Source organism: Xenopus laevis, chromosome 4L, assembly GCF_017654675.1.
Source record: "Xenopus laevis strain J_2021 chromosome 4L, Xenopus_laevis_v10.1, whole genome shotgun sequence".
Taxonomy (NCBI): Eukaryota; Metazoa; Chordata; class Amphibia; order Anura; family Pipidae; genus Xenopus; species Xenopus laevis.
Window position 1 is genome coordinate 7,228,430 of NC_054377.1, and position 22,935 is coordinate 7,251,364.

The 22,935-nt window shown below is 44.2% G+C and overlaps 1 protein-coding gene across 1 annotated transcript in view; it reads left to right on the forward strand.

Annotated features, from left to right (window-relative positions):
• Positions 1-22,289, forward strand: part of tp53i11.L (tumor protein p53 inducible protein 11 L homeolog) — a gene marked incomplete at its 5' end in the record, with an annotated part of 30,035 nt that extends 7,746 nt beyond the window's left edge. The window contains 6 exon segments of the mRNA NM_001097917.1: positions 14,882-15,039; positions 16,596-16,654; positions 18,634-18,682; positions 19,037-19,133; positions 19,467-19,568; positions 20,352-22,289. Of these exon segments, the coding sequence (NP_001091386.1) occupies positions 14,911-15,039; positions 16,596-16,654; positions 18,634-18,682; positions 19,037-19,133; positions 19,467-19,568; positions 20,352-20,485 (570 nt within the window). The 3' untranslated portion in view covers positions 20,486-22,289.
• Between the last annotated feature and the right edge of the window lie 646 nt (positions 22,290-22,935).

The following is a 22,935-nucleotide window of genomic DNA, read 5'->3' on the forward strand; positions in this document are numbered from 1 at the left end:
CCCTGGGTACCCCTGGGACTATAGCAGGGTGACACCCCAATGTTTCTATATATCTGTAACCTTGTTATGAGCTAAGGGGCCCAGCCTGAAGGTCAGTTAGGGGGAGATTTGGGGTGAGTGTTTATTTGTACCCTGGGTACCCCTGGAACTATAGCAGGGTGACACCCCAATGTTTCTATATATCTGTAACCTTGTTATGAGCTAAGGGGGGATTTGGAGTGAAGGCTTTTTAAAAATTGGTTCCTTAGTAAAGTGCACAGCTGGACTGGCTAAGGATGCTGGGAGTTGGAGTTCCATACATTAAGCTTGATGTACATGGAGGTGGGTGACACATTATTTCCCATGTTTTTCCCAGGATTTTGCAGCTGTGAATTCCATTTCCCACACAGGACGAGACATTAGACTTTAGGTCGTAAATTCTCACGTGCCGTTTCTGCTGACGTCCTGTTAATTGTATTAATCTCTTGAGCCCAGGGTAGAGTCACACTGACCCCCACTATTTGTACAACTGAAATCCGTGTCTTTTTGCTAAATTTCTCAATGGAAACAACGTAGCAGCAGTTAGTTCTTCAGTAGTGATGGGCGAATTTCTCGATTCGCATAAAATTAGCGAGATTCCCGCAAATTTGCGAAACGGCGGAAAATTTACGAAAAATCTTGAAATCCGAAAGTTCGCCAAAAAAACGATCAATTCGAACATTTTCACTGAAAAATCAAGCAATTTCAACTTTCTCACTAAAAAAAAAAAAATCGAGCAATTGAAACGTTTTCATGAAAAAAAAGGAAATTGGGATTCGCAAATTTATTCGCCGGCGGCAAAGCGTGGAAATTCGCCACAAATTTGTGCCGGGCAAATTTATTCGCCCATCACTATTCTTCAGGTCTGGCTTGTGCTACGTTGTTTTAGGAGTCAGGACCAACAAAATAACAATTTCTAGGAAATCCAGTGACGTCAGGCAGAGATCAACATCCTACAGACAGGAGGTTCCTTGTGTTTGGGTGGAATGTTTCTGCGCATGGGGGTGAGAGAGCGGTGCAGCAATGAATGTGTGTGAAGCCGTGCAAATTATATACATAGCTGTCTGTGTTGCACCATTTGCAAAGAGAAATTTGGGCGTGTTTTTGTTTATAAAGAAAACATTTTTTAGGGAAGGTACTTGGCAAGAATAAGGTGTAAGTAGTTACACATTCAAATCTCCCAGAAAAAAATAACTTAACAGTGGTCTCTAGTGCTATAAATGGCCTTACAGTTCAGCAGGAACAGCCCCCTACATTTGCTCATAGTCTGTACAGAGAGATCCCATAAAACTATGACAGCATAGGTATTCCCTGTACTAAGCACAATTCAGCAGGAACAGTCCCCTAAGTTTACTCATAGTCTGTACAGAGAGATCCCATAAAACTATGGCAGCATAGGTATTCCCTGTACTAAGCACAATTCAGCAGGAACAGTCCCCTAAGTTTGCTCATAGTCTGTACAGAGAGATCCCATAAAACTATGGCAGCATAGGTATTCCCCTGTACTAAGCACAATTCAGCAGGAACAGTCCCCTAAGTTTGCTCATAGTCTGTACAGAGAGATCCCATAAAACTATGGCAGCATAGGTATTCCTCTGTACTAAGCACAATTCAGCAGGAACAGTCCCCTAAGTTTACTCATAGTCTGTACAGAGAGATCCCATAAAACTATGGCAGCATAGGTATTCCCTGTACTAAGCACAATTCAGCAGGAACAGTCCCCTAAGTTTGCTCATAGTCTGTACAGAGAGATCCCATAAAACTATGGCAGCATAGGTATTCCCTGTACTAAGCACAATTCAGCAGGAACAGTCCCTAAGTTTGCTCATAGTCTGTACAGAGAGATCCCATAAAACTATGGCAGCATAGGTATTCCCTGTACTAAGCACAATTCAGCAGGAACAGTCCCTAAGTTTGCTCATAGTCTGTACAGAGAGATCCCATAAAACTATGGCAGCATAGGTATTCCCTGTACGAAGCACAATTCAGCAGGAACAGCTAGGATGGAGCTGTGGCTGCACTGGGCACAATTCTCGTTGACTACATAAAGAATGATTGACATCTACAGGGCATAAGAGGAGGTGAAATCATATAAATGTAAATGTGGAAAAGGAAATAACAAGAAAGGAGCAATTCTGCTTTGTATTCCCTTTAATCCTCCTGGATGTATCCATGGATCCAGTGAGATGTAGGATTTATTAATAGATGTAATAGAATAGTCAGGTGTCTTCTCAGAATCTTCCCTTTCTGTGGAACTCGAGTTTTGTAGATATGATAAGAATTCTATGGCTCACAGAATAATGGGTCTGTTTCATCTATCAGGGACCTTTGTTCCCCCTGTGCTGGGATCCCCCCCATCTGAACAAAAGCCCCTCTTTTATCAACTACAACCAGTGAACCTGTATTCACTCTATTCTTATTCAAGTGGGGCTGTGTCTATCAGAAGCCTCTCTCCCTACTATACCTGCTATCCCACAGTCACACTCCCTTCCCAGAGACTATTATCCACTGTTACTATAGGCACCATCTCTCCCTACTATACCTGCTATCCCACAGTCACACTCCCTTCCCAGAGACTATTATCCACTGTTACTATAGGCACCATCTCTCCCTACTATACCTGCTATCCCACAGTCACACTCCCTTCCCAGAGACTATTATCCACTGTTACTATAGACACCATCTCTCCCTACTATACCTGCTATCCCACAGTCACACTCCCTTCCCAGAGACTATTATCCACTGTTACTATAGGCACCATCTCTCCCTACTATACCTGCTATCCCACAGTCACACTCCCTTTCCAGAGACTATTATCCACTGTTACTATAGACACCATCTCTCCCTACTATACCTGCTATCCCACAGTCACACTCCCTTCCCAGAGACTATTATCCACTGTTACTATAGGCACCATCTCTCCCTACTATACCTGCTATCCCACAGTCACACTCCCTTTCCAGAGACTATTATCCCACTGTTACTATAGACACCATCTCTCCCTACTATACCTGCTATCCCACAGTCACACTCCCTTCCCAGAGACTATTATCCACTGTTACTATAGGCACCATCTCTCCCTACTATACCTGCTATCCCACAGTCACACTCCCTTTCCAGAGACTATTATCCACTGTTACTATAGACACCATCTCTCCCTACTATACCTGCTATCCCACAGTCACACTCCCTTCCCAGAGACTATTATCCACTGTTACTATAGCACCATCTCTCCCTACTATACCTGCTATCCCACAGTCACACTCCCTTCCCAGAGACTATTATCCACTGTTACTATAGGCACCATCTCTCCCTACTATACCTGCTATCCACAGTCACACTCCCTTCCCAGAGACTATTATCCACTGTTACTATAGCACCATCTCTCCCTACTATACCTGCTATCCCACAGTCACACTCCCTTTCCAGAGACTATTATCCACTGTTACTATAGGCACCATCTCTCCCTACTATACCTGCTATCCCACAGTCACACTCCCTTCCCAGAGACTATTATCCACTGTTACTATAGGCACCATCTCTCCCTACTATACCTGCTATCCCACAGTCACACTCCCTTCCCAGGAGACTATTATCCACTGTTACTATAGGCACCATCTCTCCCTACTATACCTGCTATCCCACAGTCACACTCCCTTCCAGAGACTATTATCCACTGTTACTATAGACACCATCTCTCCCTACTATACCTGCTATCCCACAGTTCACACTCCCTTCCCAGAGACTATTATCCACTGTTACTATAGGCACCATCTCTCCCTACTATACCTGCTATCCCACAGTCACACTCCCTTCCCAGAGACTATTATCCACTGTTACTATAGACACCATCTCTCCCTACTATACCTGCTATCCCACAGTCACACTCCCTTCCCAGAGACTATTATCCACTGTTACTATAGGCACCATCTCTCCCTACTATACCTGCTATCCCACAGTCACACTCCCTTCCCAGAGACTATTATCCACTGTTACTATAGACACCATCTCTCCCTACTATACCTGCTATCCCACAGTCACACTCCCTTCCCAGAGACTATTATCCACTGTTACTATAGGCACCATCTCTCCCTACTATACCTGCTATCCCACAGTCACACTCCCTTTCCAGGGGACTATTATCCACTGTTACTATAGACACCATCTCTCCCTACTATACCTGCTATCCCACAGTCACACTCCCTTCCCAGAGACTATTATCCACTGTTACTATAGCACCTTTCTCTCCCTACTATACCTGCTATCCCACAGTCACACTCCCTTCCAGAGACTATTATCCACTGTTACTATAGGCACCATCTCTCCCTACTATACCTGCTATCCCACAGTCACACTCCCTTCCCAGAGACTATTATCCACTGTTACTATAGGCACCATCTCTCCCTACAGTCACACTCCCTTCAGAGACATTACCACTGTACTATGGCACCATCTCCCCACTATACCTCTATCACAGTCACACCCCTTCAAGACTATTATCACTTTACTATAGACACCATCTCTCCCTACTAACCTGTACCCACAGTCACATCCCTTCAGAGACATATCCACTGTTACTATGCACCATCTTCCCTACTATACCTGCTACCCACAGTACACCCTTCAGAACTATATCCACTGTCATAGCACCACTCTCCCTACATACCGCTATCCCACAGTCACACCCCTCCAGAGACTTTATCCACTGTTACTATAGCACCATCTCTCCCTACTATACCTGCATCCCACAGCACACTCCCTCCAGAGACTATTATCCACTGACTATGCACCATCTTCCCATATACCTCTATCCCACAGTCACACTCCCTCCCAGAACTATTATCCACTGTTAATAGCACCATCTCTCCTACTAACCTGCTACCCACAGTCACACTCCCTTCCAAGACTATTATCCACTGTACTATAGCACATCTCTCCACTATACTGCTCCACGTCCACTCCTTCCAGAGACTATATCACTTACTAGACACCATCTCTCCCTACTATACCTCCTATCCACAGTCACACTCCCTTCCAGAGACTATTATCCACTGTACTATAGGCACCATCTCTCCCTACATACTGCTATCCCACAGTCACACTCCTCCCAGAGACTATTATCCCACTGTTACTATAGCCACCATCTCCCCTACATATACCTGCTATCCCACAGTCACACTCCCTTCCCAGAGACTATTATCCACTGTTACTATAGGCACCATCTCTCCCTACTATACCTGCTATCCCACAGTCACACTCCCTTTCCAGAGACTATTATCCACTGTTACTATAGACACCATCTCTCCCTACTATACCTGCTATCCCACAGTCACACTCCCTTCCCAGAGACTATTATCCACTGTTACTATAGGCACCATCTCTCCCTACTATACCTGCTATCCCACAGTCACACTCCCTTTCCAGAGACTATTATCCCACTGTTACTATAGACACCATCTCTCCCTACTATACCTGCTATCCCACAGTCACACTCCCTTCCCAGAGACTATTATCCACTGTTACTATAGGCACCATCTCTCCCTACTATACCTGCTATCCCACAGTCACACTCCCTTTCCAGAGACTATTATCCCACTGTTACTATAGACACCATCTCTCCCTACTATACCTGCTATCCCACAGTCACACTCCCTTCCAGAGACTATTATCCACTGTTACTATAGACACCATCTCTCCCTACTATACCTGCTATCCCACAGTCACACTCCCTTCCCAGAGACTATTATCCACTGTTACTATAGGCACCATCTCTCCCTACTATACCTGCTATCCCACAGTCACACTCCCTTCCCAGAGACTATTATCCACTGTTACTATAGACACCATCTCTCCCTACTATACCTGCTATCCCACAGTCACACTCCCTTCCCAGAGACTATTATCCCACTGTTACTATAGGCACCATCTCTCCCTACTATACCTGCTATCCCACAGTCACACTCCCTTCCCAGAGACTATTATCCACTGTTACTATAGGCACCATCTCTCCCTACTATACCTGCTATCCCACAGTCACACTCCCTTCCCAGAGACTATTATCCACTGTTACTATAGGCACCATCTCTCCCTACTATACCTGCTATCCCACAGTCACACTCCCTTCCCAGAGACTATTATCCACTGTTACTATAGACACCATCTCTCCCTACTATACCTGCTATCCCACAGTCACACTCCCTTCCCAGAGACTATTATCCACTGTTACTATAGGCACCATCTCTCCCTACTATACCTGCTATCCCACAGTCACACTCCCTTCCCAGAGACTATTATCCACTGTTACTATAGGCACCATCTCTCCCTACTATACTCGCTATCCCACAGTCACACTCCCTTCCCAGAGACTATTATCCACTGTTACTATAGACACCATCTCTCCCTACTATACCTGCTATCCCACAGTCACACTCCCTTCCCAGAGACTATTACTCCACTGTTACTATAGGCACCATCTCTCCCTACTATACCTGCTATCCCACAGTCACACTCCCTTCCCAGAGACTATTATCCACTGTTACTATAGACACCATCTCTCCCTACTATACCTGCTATCCCACAGTCACACTCCCTTCCCAGAGACTATTATCCCACTGTTACTATAGACACCATCTCTCCCTACTATACCTGCTATCCCACAGTCACACTCCCTTCCCAGAGACTATTATCCACTGTTACTATAGGCACCATCTCTCCCTACTATACCTGCTATCCCACAGTCACACTCCCTTACCCTCGGCTCATAACCATACATATCCTAGTGGAGTAACATACAGTGTCGGACTGGGCCGGCGGGACACCGGGAAAAACCCCGGTGGGCCCCGCCGGCCCAGATCCGCTACTTAGTGGGGCGGCGCAACCCCACTTTGTTCGGGGTCGCGGTAGAGTAAAATATCTGCGCATGCGCAAAAAGGTAGCACTGCGCGCGTGCGCACAAACGCGGCACAGCGCGCATGCGCACTAGTCCCCTGAAGCACTCTGGAGCAGCAGCGGCGGCCGAAGGGGGACCCTGGGGCATTAGCCCCGGTGGGCCCCACAACTTCCAGTCCGACCCTGGTAACATATGAGTCTGGCATTAGAACCCTGTTGCAGAAGTGATGGGCTATTGACCTGCTCCATTAAGCAAAAAAGCCTATTGTATATTTTTTTGTGAAAGAATTCCACCTACAAATAATTTAGTAGGAAGTAGTTGTGTCCTTTAATTTACTGAATGGTTAAGGAACAGATTTGCATTCATCAGGCAAGATTTCCCTTGGGAAGTTGCTGTTTCTCCCTACACCATTGATTTTTACAGTGAAAATAGTTTGTCTTCTCCGAGATGGTTTAAGGTTATAGCCTTAAGGCTCCTAAAATAACCCAGTAGGATTGTGTGGTCTCATCCTGGATATATAAAGCTTAGTCAGCTTAGTCAAGGCTCAGTCTTCTTGAAACCGCAAAAAAGTCAGAAATTAATAATTGTTTCTTTAAATAAGGCCCAATGGGAAAGGAGGTACCCAGGTTACAAATAAACACTCACCCCAAATCTCCTCCTAACTGACCTTCAGACTGGGCCCCCTTAGCTCATAACAAGGTTACAGATATATAGAAACATTGGGGTAACAGTCACCCTGCTATAGTTCCAGGGGTACCCAGGGTACAAATAAGCACTCACCCCAAATCTCCCCCTAACTGACCTTCAGACTGGGCCCCCTTAGCTCATAACAAGGTTACAGATATATAGAAACATTGGGGTGTCACCCTGCTATAGTTCCAGGGGTACCCAGGGCACAAATAAGCACTCACCCCAAATCTCCCCCTAACTGACCTTCAGACTGGGCCCCCTTAGCTCATAACAAGGTTACAGATATATAGAAACATTGGGGTAACAGTCACCCTGCTATAGTTCCAGGGGTACCCAGGGCACAAATAAACACTCACCCCAAATCTCCTCCTAACTGACCTTCAGACTGGGCCCCCTTAGCTCATAACAAGGTTACAGATATATAGAAACATTGGGGTAACAGTCACCCTGCTATAGTTCCAGGGGTACCCAGGGTACAAATAAACACTCACCCCAAATCTCCCCCTAACTGACCTTCAGACTGGGCCCCCTTAGCTCATAACAAGGTTACAGATATAAAGAAACATTGGGGTAACAGTCACCCTGCTATAGTTCCAGGGGTACCCAGGGTACAAATAAGCACTCACCCCAAATCTCCCCCTAACTGACCTTCAGACTGGGCCCCCTTAGCTCATAACAAGGTTACAGATATATAGAAACATTGGGGTGTCACCCTGCTATAGTTCCAGGGTGCTGTGGTTCCAGGTTTGGTGCTTATGGGGGAGAGGATTGTCCCTGTTGCTGGGATTACTGGGATTACTGGGATTACTGGTGAGACTAAGCCACAGGTGCACAAACCCCAGTACAAATGACATTAAGATTAATCCGGGCTGAGATTATTCTAATGAGGCTTCTGGTGGTTACTGTGAATTTGTTATGTGGGGAAATCTGCCGGATGTTAATTACACAGCGTGAAAGGAGGACAGTTGCGAAGATTTTAGCTAAAGCCGTAGCCGCGGGCAACTCTGCTGTTCCAAACTGCCATATAAACCCCCCCCCCCTCTTGAAAGTCGCCTCTTAGTCATGTTCATTTTTATGCTTTTCTTTAATTTGCTTTCTCATTAATACACATTACAGGGATGGGTTTTTTAGGAGAGATTTGCCCGACAGTGTGCATGTTTTCAATTGGTCTTCATTGTTGTAATCGCAGGCAACTTTCCCGAAATCCCTTCTCTTCTCACTGCCCCAAAATGCCCTGGGTGTTCTGATCACTACAACTTGTAGCCTAATTGCAGGCCTTTGAGTTAACGTTTAGTACAGGTATGGGATCCGTTATCCAGAAATCCATTATCCAGAAAGTTCAGAATCACGGAATGGATGTTTCTCATAGACTCCATAATAATCAAAATGAAATCAAATAATCCAAAATGATTTCCTTTTTCTGTGTAATAATAAAGTCGCTTGTACTTGATCCCAACTAAGATATAATTAATCCTTATTGGAAGCAAAACCAGCCTATTGGGTTTATTTAATGTTTATATGGTTTTGTAGTAAATTTAAGGTATGAAGATCCAAATTACAGAAAGATCTGTTATCTGGAAAACCACAGGTCCCGAGCATTCTGGATAACAGGTCCCATACCTGTACTGGTGTTATTTACAGATAGACCCCTAAAATGATTTACCAGAAACAGTACCTTGTACAGGTATGGGATCCGTTATCCAGAAACCCTTTATCCAGAAAGCCCAGAATTACGGAAAGCCCATCTCCCGTAGACTCCATTGTATCCAAATAATCCAAATTGTTAAAAATGATTTCCTTTTTCTGTGTAATAATAAAACAGTAGCTTGTACTTGATCCCAACTAAGATATAATTAATCCTTATTGGAAGCAAAACCAGCCAATTGGCTTTATTTAATGTTTTCTAGTAGACATAAGAAAGATCCGTTAACCAAAAAACCCCAGGTCCCAAGCATTTTGGATAACAAGTCCCATACATGTATGATTGATATAATTATTTTATAATTTTAATAAGTTTTTATTTTTTGTGTTTTTTGTTATTTAGCATTTTATTCAGCAGCTCTCCAGTTTACAATTTCAGCAATCTGGTTGCTAGGGTCCAAATCTCTATAGCAACCATGCATTGATTTGAATAAGAGACTGGAATATGAATAGGCCTGAATAGAAAGATGAGTAATAAAAAATAGCAATAACCATAAGTTTGTAGCCGTACAGAGCATTTGTTTTTTAGATGGGGTCAGTGACCCCCATTTCAAGGCTGGAAAGAGTCAGAAGAAGAAGGCAAATAATTTAAAATAACTATAAAACCTAATTCAGGTACATAATTGTAGTTTTAAAATATAACCCCTAGTTTTCTCAGGGGATGCTGGGAATTGTAGTTTTAACAGCAGCAGTGATTCATGCCGGTTTTTTCTCTGATCATTCCCATCTTTACGTGACCCATATGTTGCCTGTGATTTATGTGAGACAGATGGTGCTGAGCCAGTTCCCTGGCAGAGGAGGGCAGAGCCAGTAAATGGGGTGTAAAATGATTGCAGTTTGTCTCATTGTCTGGCGCGTGCCCTACTGCTGAGTGAATTCATCTGGAAACCGGACAAGGGGATTAATCCTCTGACGCCAGTGTTTGGCTGCTGTCCCGTTCAACTACAACTTTCAGTTTGGTGGAGTTGTTTTGTCAGCATTGCTGTGCTTTATTATCTCACTCACAGAGGTTAAAACCAGCCGTGGTCCACTCTTTCATGTGCTTATTAATGGGCAGGAATTAATAGACTGGGACAGAATGCTCTGTTATACAGATAGCTAGAATCTCAGCTGCCATAAAGCAGGACAGGACTGCTGCTTACAATGGGGATCAGATAGGATCTGTGCAGCCACTGGGACAGAATGTTCTGTTATACAGATAGCTAGAATACCAGCTGCCATAAAGCAAGGCAGGACAGTTGCTTACAATGGGGATCAGATAGGATCTGTGCAGCCACTGGGACAGAATGTTCTGTTATACAGATAGCTAGAATCTCAGCTGCCATAAAGCAGGACAGGACTGCTGCTTACAATGGGGATCAGATAGGATCTGTGCAGCCACTGGGACAGAATGCTCTGTTATACAGATAGCTAGAATCTCAGCTGCCATAAAGCAGGGCAGGACTGCTGCTTACAATGGGGATCAGATAGGATCTGTGCAGCCACTGGGACAGAATGTTCTGTTATACAGATAGCTAAAATCTCAGCTGCCATAAAGCAGGACAGGACTGCTGCTTACAATGGGGATCAGATAGGACCTGTGCAGCCACTGGGACAGAATGTTGGATAGAATGCCGCTTGTTTACACTTCCTGGCTTATAATTCATTATGCACAATATAAAGTTACAAGGACAGAGCTATTTATGTTACGTGTGTCTGGCTTTGTGTCGGCAGTGCAGAGAATCCGTTAATCTCAGTCAATGACGCGCTTTTCCGCTTTCCTTTGTAAACAGCCAGGAATGTGTCATTACATAGAGGTGGCAGGATTATATGTATAAATATATATATATATATATATATATATATATTGTATATTGGGATATATATTCCCCCTTCTGTCTAGCAATTGGGCGAGCCAAAGAGCTTACAGTTGATGCAGGGGGTGACCTTTCTGGCTCTGGGCTTATATAACAGGCAGCTGATAAGCAGAGACAGGGGCAAGCAGAAAGCAATTAGAGGGCCAATTAAGCAGCGGCTTTTTTTAGCTCCTGTGAAATTACCTTTCCGTCGGCCGCCTGGAACCGCGCAGCTTCTGATTGTGTTAAGGTTTGGGTATCAACTCTCTAACACCCAGATGTGTCCGGTAATTGGTTAAGGCTGAATTTAATTATTTTTGTTCATTAGGCGAAATTGGGTTTATATCCCCTTTAATTCAGATTAAAGGCACCAGGCGTGACTCCCACAGATCGGTTAACCCCTTCGCTGCTGAGGACTAGTAGGGACCCTCACAGTGTGGCTGATTTGCATTGGCTGGGAGCCGTCAACACTTTTTGGGGGTCCCCTGTACCCCAGCATATACGGCGGTGTGTTACGGCATTGGGCGAGGGGATTCTGGCAGCGCAGAGAGTTGGCGAATAGTCAGACTGTATTTATCACAGGCATCAGTGCGTTTATACAACAGGCGATGTCTCCCTTCTGAGAGGCAACTGCCAACTGCTGCCTTTTCCCAGCCCTGCACTGGGCTCCCTGCCTAATTATTCCATTTACTTGGAATGTGATGTCTGAGGTCAGAAAGCAACAGGGGGTCTCATTAGTCCATCCCGGGGCCCCTCCATCCGGACACAGGCAACACACGTGTCCTCACATTCAGTTGATCTCCCCGTGTAATCACTGCTAAATACGACTCTCGCATCACTGGTCATTGATTTCTTCCTAACTAAAGGCTCCCAGGGTGTCTGTGCAGCAGGAACATCCCCCTGTATAGAGATGCCAAAAAACTACAACAGCATTGTGTACTAAGCACAATTCAGCAGGAACAGTCCCCTAAGTTTGCTCATAGTCTGTACAGAGAGATCCCATAAAACTATGGCAGCATAGGTATTCCCTGTACTAAGCACAATTCAGCAGGAACAGCCCCTACGTTAGCTCATAGTCTGTACAGAGAGATCCCATAAAACTATGGCAGCATAGGTATTCCTCTGTACTAAGCACAATTCAGCAGGAACAGTCCTCTAAGTTTGCTCATAGTCTGTACAGAGAGATCCCATAAAACTATGGCAGTATAGGTATTCCTCTGTACTAAGCACAATTCAGCAGGAACAGTCCCCTAAGTTTGCTCATAGTCTGTACAGAGAGATCCCATAAAACTATGGCAGCATAGGTATTCCCTGTACTTAACACAATTCAGCAGGAACAGTCCCTAAGTTTGCTCATAGTCTGTACAGAGAGATCCCATAAAACTATGGCAAATAGGTATTCCCTGTACTAAACACAATTCAGCAGGAACAGTCCCTAAGTTTGCTCATAGTCTGTACAGAGAGATCCCACAAAACTATGGCAGTATAGGTATTCCTCTGTACTAAGCACAATTCAGCAGGAACAGTCCCCTAAGTTTGCTCATAGTCTGTACAGAGAGATCCCATAAAACTATGGCAGCATAGGTATTCCCCTGCACTGAGAGCAATGCAGCAGGAACAGCCCCCAAAGTCCCCAAATCGTAAGTATCCACAACTCCCTGTGTGAACCTGGTTTGCACATGGTCACATGACCCATCACAGAAAGTGTGCACTGCTCAGCTTCCCTGTAGCTCATTTGTATCCAACACGCGGGTTAAAGGAGACTTTCTTCGAATTCCAGTAATCGCTGCACAGGCTGCTCTGTATCCAATCAGACGTTGCAGTTTCAGGGCCGGGGAGCCTGGGTGGGGTCATTACCTGCTGCCCTTGTGTATTTTTGATAAATGAGGGGTGTGGCCCTGGTACATTATTTAGGGAGTTGCAGTGCGTGGGTGCAGTGCTCTTATACAGGCCCAGTTGTACCATAAAGATCGCCTATTCCGTTAGTTCCTTGCACTTTATGGGGGTTGGGGGTGCCCATTTTGCACCGGGGTCAAAGTAAATTGCCCCTTATATCCTTGTTGCCCCAACCTATGACTCTTGAGTGTTAAACTACAACTCCCCGATCGGTCGCTATTATATCTCTTTTGCCCCGGCCCAGCTTTTACTGAGATAGTGGAATGCAATGGGTTAAAAAGACTCCCAGTTCCATGATCCCCCATTGGCTGTGTATATTTATCCATTCTATAAGTGGGACAGATGATTTCCGTTTGCTCGAGTGGATACAATGGTGCGTGAATGGTCCTGATGTTGCACTGAATGGCGCGGTGGGAGGGTGTCACGCTGATTGCATTGGATTGTATTGCGCTTTTTAGTCTTTTAATCCGAAAAGAAGCAGCAGACGCCACATTGTGACTGAAAGAAATCCCTCGCTGTCGGGACCCATTATGCCTCGTACAAAAGACGCCGCTGCCTCTGTTTGATGTATATTTTATGCACTTTCCCTTTAATTGGCACCCTTGCGCTTCTCTGTAATCATACAAACGTGTGACACGTCGGGGTGCAGGCGGGTGTTCGGCAGAACTCGATTCGAAATGTTTTGCCATTCTGAAAAGTGCCGAAAGCCTTCCATCTGTTGTACTACAATTCCCAGCATCCTCTGCCAGCTGCAGCTGAAAATCTGCACCATGAGGGTTCACAGCTCTGATATACAGTATTGGTATTTCTCATTCAACCACTGCTCCTTGTACATCAGATAATCAGGGCCCCTGTCTGCACCACCAATGGGAAATGTGCAGAGCAGACAGTAACCCTTCCAACACTTTCCTCTTGTCTCTATATATTAGGTACCTATCTAGTGTTACCAATCCCTATTTCTGTAGGGAAATGAGAGAGAGCAGACAGTAACCCTTCCAACACTTTCCTCTTGTCTCTATATATTAGGTACCTATCTAGTGTTACCAATCCCTATTTCTGTAGGGAAATGAGAGAGAGCAGACAGTAACCCTTCCAACACTTTCCTCTTGTCTCTATATATTAGGTACCTATCTAGTGCTACCCATCCCTATTTCTGTAGGGAAATGAGAGAGAGCAGACAGTAACCCTTCCAACACTTTCCTCTTGTCTCTATATATTAGGTACCTATCTAGTGTTACCAATCCCTATATCTGTAGGGAAATGAGAGAGAGCAGACAGTAACCCTTCCAACACTTTCCTCTTGTCTCTATATATTAGGTACCTATCTAGTGTTACCAATCCCTATTTCTGTAGGGAAATGAGAGAGAGCAGACAGTAACCCTTCCAACACTTTCCTCTTGTCTCTGTATATTAGGTACCTATCTAGTGTTACCAATCCCTATTTCTGTAGGGAAATGAGAGAGAGCAGACAGTAACCCTTCCAACACTTTCCTCTTGTCTCTATATATTAGGTACCTATCTAGTGTTACCAATCCCTATTTCTGTAGGGAAATGAGAGAGAGAGCAGACAGTAACCCTTCCAACACTTTCCTCTTGTCTCTATATATTAGGTACCTATCTAGTGTTACCAATCCCTATTTCTGTAGGGAAATGAGAGAGAGCAGACAGTAAACCTTCCAACACTTTCCTCTTGTCTCTATATATTAGGTACCTATCTAGTGCTACCAATCCCTATTTCTGTAGGGAAATGAGAGAGAGCAGGTAGTAACTCTTCTGACACTTTCCCTTTGTCTCTGTATATTAGGTACGTATCATTCCATCACCTTGATGTGATCTTTTTGCTTATGTCTAGATTTAAAGGGATACTGAGCCAGTGTCAATATGGCCACCAAGTCGCCTCCCCCGTTAATGAAGAAGCACAGCCAGACGGACCTTGTGAGCCGGCTGAAAACGCGCAAGATCCTCGGGGTGGGAGGTGAAGATGATGATGGAGAGGTCCACAGGTCTAAGGTGGGTTACCCTGATACTTGACCATGTTTCACAGTAAAGAGCTGGGATGATCATTTAGTTCTATAGAGAGTCACTGATGAGCCAATGCACTTACTTAATTACTGATATTTGCCCCTCCTCTCACTCTCATAAACTCCGCCTTAAAGGGAAACTGCGAACTACTGCATTCACAAAGGCGTGTGTATTTCCATGCTTTTCCACATCGTTCGTAGTGTTTGTTCACTTCCTGCATCGCTGCAAACCGATTTCCTGCCAGCTGCCTGTAAGGACTTCCTGGATCATGCAAGCAGGAAGTGGCAAGTTCTTCCAAAAACAAAATGGCTTCCCCCTGTAGAATACTGTCTCTCTCTAATATCTTCCATACTGATTGGTCGGGTGAAATAGTGCACGCATTATTTATGGACATAAGAATTTGCTTTCGCCTAGAGGGCAACTTGTACTTTAATTATAGTTACATTGTAAGCCTTTTTAAGGGACACTGTTTTTTTTTTTAATATTCCTTTGTCCTTCCCCAGCGCTATCTGGGAGGGATGTGGGCTTTATCTCTAAGACTGTTGGGGCCTTATCATTGTTCCAAAAAGAGTGCTCTGTCCGGGGGAGGGGAGCTTCTCTATCTTTCTTCTCTATCAGTTCCTTGCAGGCGGCAGTTACTCTTTATTCTCTCTTTTGTGCCTTTTCACATTAATATCTCCCTTGGTGCATTATGGGGGCTCCGGGGTTCCTCCACTGCTGCTAAGAAGTCTTTCCTCCGCTGCAGCATTTTCCGCTTTGATGCCGCTGTGTTAAATTTTTCTCTAATCTTTCCCTGCGCTGCCTCTTTCCCTTTCTGTGTCTCTTCCGAGACTGTCGGCTCTAATCCCATCAAGCTGCCTCTTCTTTAACCCCGGCTCAGAAAATCGAATGGCTGCTGAAAGTAGACTACGTCTGTTGTGACTCCTGAAACAATGTAGCAGAATCCAGGTGATTGACAGAGGTGGAGTAGAACTGACTTCTGCTACATTGTTTCAGGAGTCGGAACCAGACAAACAGAAAGGGACAGACGCTACTTTCAGTAGCAATTCCATTTACACGTGAAAATGTGTAATAAATAGTGAATAAAGTACCCCCTCTTGTAAAATATAAGGATATTATAAATTACCGAGGAGTTTCATGACCATATAAAAACACGAGGCCGAAGGGCGAATGTTTTTATACAGGTCATGGAACTCTGAGGTAACTTCTAATATCCTCATATTTTGCAACTGGGGGTACTTTATTTATTATAATACACAAATTTCAGTGAGTCATGTGACAGAAATGACATCAGAACTCACCGTTTATAACTGATGACATCACTACTCACCGTTTATAACTGATGACATCAGAACTCACCGTTTATAAGGATATAATTTACAGGATATTCATGGCTTTTGTGTATTATAAATGTATATTGCGAAGTTGCTTGGAATGACATTTACTTTCACGATGAGACAAAATCGTGAAAAAATGATTTGGACGTTTGCGTAGAATATTTCTCAACTTGGCTGAACTGTTTCTTTTATTTCTTTCCTGTTCAGATCTCTCAAGTTCTGGGAAATGAAATAAAATTCGCAGTACGAGAACCTCTCGGTTTGAGGTAAGTGCCAGGAATGAGCGTAGCCTTTATACTCCGTCTCCTGGGAGCAGCTCTGGGAGGCTCTAATTACTCTAATTACAACTACACAAATGTGGCATTTACGGTAATGCAAAACCTGCCTCTACTCACTGGATTTATGTACCATTCTAACTAACTGCAAAGTATGTGGGAACAGCACTGTCTCTCCCTACTATACCTGCTATCCCACAGTCACACTCCCTTCCCAGAGACTATTATCCACTGTTACTATAGACACCATCTCTCCCTACTATACCTGCTATCCCACAGTCACACTCCCTTCCCAGAGACTATTATCCACTGTTACTATAGACACCATCTCTCCCTACTATACCTGCTATCCCACAGTCACACTCCCTTCCCAGAGACTATTATCCACTGTTACTATAGGTACCATCTCTCCCTACTATACCTGCTATCCCACAGTCACACTCCCTTCCCAGAGACTATTATCCACTGTTACTATAGACACCATCTCTCCCTACTATACCTGCTATCCCACAGTCACACTCCCTTCCCAGAGACTATTATCCACTGTTACTATAGGCACCATCTCTCCCTACTATACCTGCTATCCCACAGTCACACTCCCTTCCCAGAGACTATTATCCACTGTTACTATAGACACCATCTCTCCCTACTATACCTGCTATCCCACAGTCACACTCCCTTCCCAGAGACTATTATCTACTGTTACTATAGACACCATCTCTCCCTACTATACCTGCTATCCCACAGTCACACTCCCTTCCCAGAGACTATTATCCACTGTTACTATAGGCACCATCTCTCCCTACTATACCTGCTATCCCACAGTCACACTCCCTTCCCAGAGACTATTATCCACTGTTACTATAGACACATCTCTCCCTACTATACCTGCTATCCCACAGTCACACTCCCTTCCCAGAGACTATTATCCACTGTTACTATAGGCACCATCTCTCCCTACTATACCTGCTATCCCACAGTCACACTCCCTTCCCAGAGACTATTATCCACTGTTACTATAGACACCATCTCTCCCTACTATACCTGCTATCCCACAGTCACTCTCCCTTCCCAGAGACTATTATCCACTGTTACTATAGACACCATCTCTCCCTACTATACCTGCTATCCCACAGTCACACTCCCTTCCCAGAGACTATTATCCACTGTTACTATAGGCACCATCTCTCCCTACTATACCTGCTATCCCACAGTCACACTCCCTTCCCAGAGAATATTATCCACTGTTACTATAGACACCATCTCTCCCTACTATACCTGCTATCCCACAGTCACACTCCCTTCCCAGAGACTATTATCCACTGTTACTATAGACACCATCTCTCCCTACTATACCTGCTATTCCTTCCCAATAAAGCAGTGTATGTAGAGGTTAATACCTGGCTGATTACTATTGCATGTAGTGCCAATACATAATGTATAACGGAGCCTCTGAGAATCTGACGGCAGCAAAAAAAAAAACCCATCCTGAAATACTGAGCAGTAATTATGACTCAACTCAGCGTAAAACGAATCCCACTTGAATTACGTAAGTGGAATTGTTGCGGAAAGGAATCTTTATTTTAAATTCTTATTTCGCTGTCTTTTTAATCTCTTTCAATGACTTATTAAATTTCTGCTTTCCTGAACCTCAAAGAGATTTAAGGAGCTCAGTGTCTCTTCTTTCCAACAAGTGATCCTTAAAGGGTCTGTGAGTTTACATGGAAGGGGGGTGATTCTTATTGTAACTCACTAGTGCCATCTCATGGCTGTTGTATTGTACTGCAGGTATATCAGGAGATTGAATAATATATTATAACCTAAATAAAGTGGAGAATCATTAAAAATAAAGGCATAAGAGATGTCAATGCCTGGACTACAATTCCCAGCATGCACTGTGAGTTGTATATCATAGACGGGAGGGAATACATTTGGATATGTGTTTGATACCTGGTGTGTGTTCTCTTTAGGTTATGGCAGTTCCTCTCGGCCGTCATGTTTACTGGGATCGCTGTCATGGTAAGTGGGACGCAGACGCCATGTCAGCTTTATGGGCCATTAATGTTGTGCGGGAATATTCACATGGAAATCTATTTATGAAGCTTTGCAGCTGCAGGACGTCCTTTGTTGTGACCGTGTTGGTGCTAAATGTGTCCTACATATGTTACACTCATGGGACTTCTTTACGTGTTATCCCTTGGGGAAAGCAGCTGCCATTTCTATTGGATTTTAACTAATGGGGTTAATTCTCAGCATTGCCTCTTCGGCCATGTCCCTTTTGCTTCCATTGGGGGCCCCCTGGTGGTGCCCCCTCATTCTGCCCAAGGGAAAGGGGAACAGTAAATTCACTACTTTGCCTCTCTCTCTCCGCAGGCTCTGACCTTCCCAGATCAGCTGTTCGCAGCCGTGTTCGACAGTGGCCCCGTCAGCAGCAAGACTTCCACTCGTTTATACGGAGGGGCCCTTTTTAGTAAGTGAACCCCCTTTTCTTACCTGGGGGGGGTATAACGGCACCTACAGGGTTAAGTCAGCCTGCTATAGGAAGACTGGTATCAGGGATAGGGGATCTGGCTTTGCATCTGTCTACTTACCTCTAATTGGAAACCATATGCCTCTCCCACTGGAAGCAGGTGCCTGCATGCACTACTACTGGATAATTCTTTTTATTCCAGGGTAGGAAAGCAATATCTTGGGTCTGTATAGAAGAACCAGTACCTGGCACGGTGCATAGGGATCATGGAGTGATGCAGCTGGAAGCATGGTTCTGATTGGTTAAACCGCCGCCGTTTATTTTGTTTTCCAGGCATTTCCCTCATTATATGGAACTCCATGTACACGTCGGAGAAAGTCATTATACGGTGGACGCTGCTGACGGAGGCCTGTTACCTCAGCATCCAGCTCATTGGTGAGACACCTGCTTGGGGGGTTTGTGCCTGGAAAATGTGTAAATGGGTTACTGCACCTTTAAGAAGTTGCCAGTCTATAATGGGCAGCCTGAATGGTTTAAAGTGGGCAGAAACATGTCCAATGTGGCATGGGCCTTAACTATAACTCCCAGCAGCCCCTGCTAGCCTCCAAGGCAGCTTCTTGCTTCCCCTTTAAATATGGGGGAATAAAAGTATAGGCAGTTATCCTTTTAAATGGGTTGTTTACCTTTAAATTAACTCTTAGTATGATGGAGAGAGTCATATTCTGAGACAATTTGCAATTGGTTTTCATTTTTTATTATTTGAATTATTTAGCTTTTTATTCAGCAGCTCTCCCGTTTGCAATTCGAGCCATCTGGTTGCTAGGGTCCAAATTCCCCTAGCAACCTTGCACTGATATGAATAAGAGACTGGAATATGAATAGGAGAGGGTCTGAATAGAAAGAGGAGTAATAAATAGTAGCAATAACATAAATTTGGAGCCTTATAGAGAGCATGTTTTATAGATGGGGTCAGTGACCCCCTATAATAAAATAATTCGAAAACTACAAATAATGAAGACCAATTGAAAAGTTTCTTAGAATTAGCCATTCTATAACATACTAAAAGTAAGGTGAACCACTCCTTTGAGAATACCACGCGCTCCCTTACAGTGCCCCCTGGTGGATATTTATTGCCTTGACCAATATCTATTTTTTCTATGGATTTTTTGTCATTTTATGGTTTAACTTACCCTTTAAATAAATGTCTTTATCTTCCAGTGACTGCAGTGACGGTGATCGAGAGCGGAAGCTCCTCCCTGGCTGCCGCCGCCGTTCTCTGCGGCTGCCTTCTCTTTGCGCTGATCAGTATCTACTACTACTACCTACTGGGTCGCCGACCCAAGAAGATTTGATCTGGTCTCTCGGCTCCCAGGACTTCAGATCATTCCCGTTACTCGGAGCCGCGTTCCCTGGGGTGACGTTCATCCGGGCGCCCAGAACTTTTACGCTTTTTTTCTCCTTCGGTGAGAACTGGTTCCCCTTCAGACTCGCGAGGAATCGGCCGAGCAGCTCTGGGAACGTCTGCGTCTCTCTGTCTGCAAAGACTAAGACGGATTTTAAGTGGCGCTGAAGCACAATGCATGCACCGTGCATTTAATGTTTAGAAGCACCCACGGGTCCTGTTTGTGTACCTTGTTGTAACCCCGCTCATGGGTGGGCGGCCCAGCTACGCATGCTTGCTTAGGATACTATTAATTTCATTGTTTCTTCCTTTCCCTTTATTTCATGCCTTTATCTGTTCTTTGCAGATCTTAGGGGTGAGTTTTTCTGGGTTTTTTTTTTTTTTTTTTACATTTAGGGGCCTCAGCTATGCCTTGTGCCCCCGTCCAACCAGCCAAAGGATAATACAATATTTAAAGGGCAGATTCAGCTTTACATTAACGCTTCCTATGGAATATGGGGTTTTAACGGGGTGGTTCACCTTTAAGGTAACTTTTAGTGTTATTAAGTGGCCAATTCTAAGCAACTTTTCAATTGGTCTTCATTATTTTTTTTATAGTTTTTTTTTTTTGTTTTGTTTTTTTTAAATTATTTGCCTTTTTATTCGGACTCTTTCCAGCTCTCAAAAGGGGGGTCACTGACCCCATCTAAAAAGCAAATGCTCTGTAAGGCTACACATTTATTGTTATCGCTACTTTTTATTGCTCGTTTTTCTAGTCAGGCCTCTCCTATTTATATTCCAGTCTCTTATTCAAATCAATGCATGGTTGCTAGGGGAATTTGGACCCTAGTTACCAGATTGCTTAAAATGCAAATTGAAGAGCTGCTGAATAAAAAGCTAAATAAAAAAATAATAAATGAAAACCAATTGCTAATTGTCACAGAATATCCCTCTCTACATCATACTAACAGTTAATTTAAAGGTGAACAACCCCTTTAAGGCCATTGATTTTTTTTTTTTTTTAATTTTTAAAATATCCTCACCATAGCAACAGGCAGTAATAGATTCAGTCTCACTGGTTTCTAGTGTTAATGATACTAGCAGCTAAAATGTGTTCAGTTTCTATGCCCTGTTTAGTTCCCCTTTAAATAGAAAGGGCTTTATAGAGGGGCATCTCCTGCTAGGGGGTCTTGTAGCCTCATTAGTAGTACGGCAGGTACAGGGGTCGCTCATTTGTTGCATGGCTGGAAGGGGGTGCAGGGAGTTGTTCCCTGATTAAGCCCTATCCCTATGTGAGGTGCAGGGAGTTGCTAAGGTTGTGATACTTAAGGGAAAAGACAATTCTCTTCACTCCCGAAGGGTGCTGGGAGTTGTATGTTGGCAACATGGATATAAATTGCCGTCCCCCCATTCTTTTTACAACTGCTTCTCTGTATGGACCCCCGAAAGACAGTTGTGGGGTCACAGAAGGATTCAGTGTTTCAGGGGCAACAGATGCGTGTTTAACCCCTTCATTACAGGAGCAGACCCACATCTTGCTAATTCTGCCCCGGGCTGGTGCTTCGGATATTCTCCTGCCCCACGGACCTTGGACCCTCCCACTGGTGCAGTGGAATAAGGAGACTCGTTACTGCTATAGAACAGGCCGAAATATCTCCTCCCACCCCCCATTCAGCTGTCTGTGCTCTTGTGTTGTGTTCTTTTTAATTCTTGTTTTGTTGTATCGAAACTTAATACCTCAGTATCTTCCATAATAAAATATGCATTCAGCTGTGCCCCCACCCACTATCATTTGCCTACAGACGATAATGTACCCCCTACTGTAAATAAGGATATTAGAAGTCACTGAGGGGTTGTTCTGTGACCATATAAAGGCACAAGGCTGCAGGCTGAGTTATACAGGGAACTCTGAGTATCACTCATGTATTATAAGGGATAATGTACCCCCTACTGTAAATGATAAGGATATTAGAAGTCACTGAGGGGTTGTTCTGTGACCATATAAAGGCACAAGGCTGCAGGCTGAGTTATACAGGGAACTCTTGAGTATCACTCCTGCAGAAACAATGAGAGATAACAGTGGCCCTTTAAGACGTATGGGTGGAGTAGAATGTAGGTTTTTATAGATTTCATGAAATGAAGAGAAAATCACAGGCCAAGTTGGATATGAGTTATTTCTATTCATGTTTATGGTCAGTGTCAGACTATATCACTTACTCTCTCCGTGGTGCAGATTCAGTTCTATGTTATATTTCCCTGCTCAGACAATACTGGCAGTAAATTCCCATAATTAGAAAGTTCTATTTTCCTTGGCTGCCGACACACACAGGCCGGGCATGAGACCACAGTGTGGAAGCCGCTCATTCATTAGCCAAAAGTAAATAAATCCCGTGGTTTCCCAGGACTTCGGTACATTTGTGT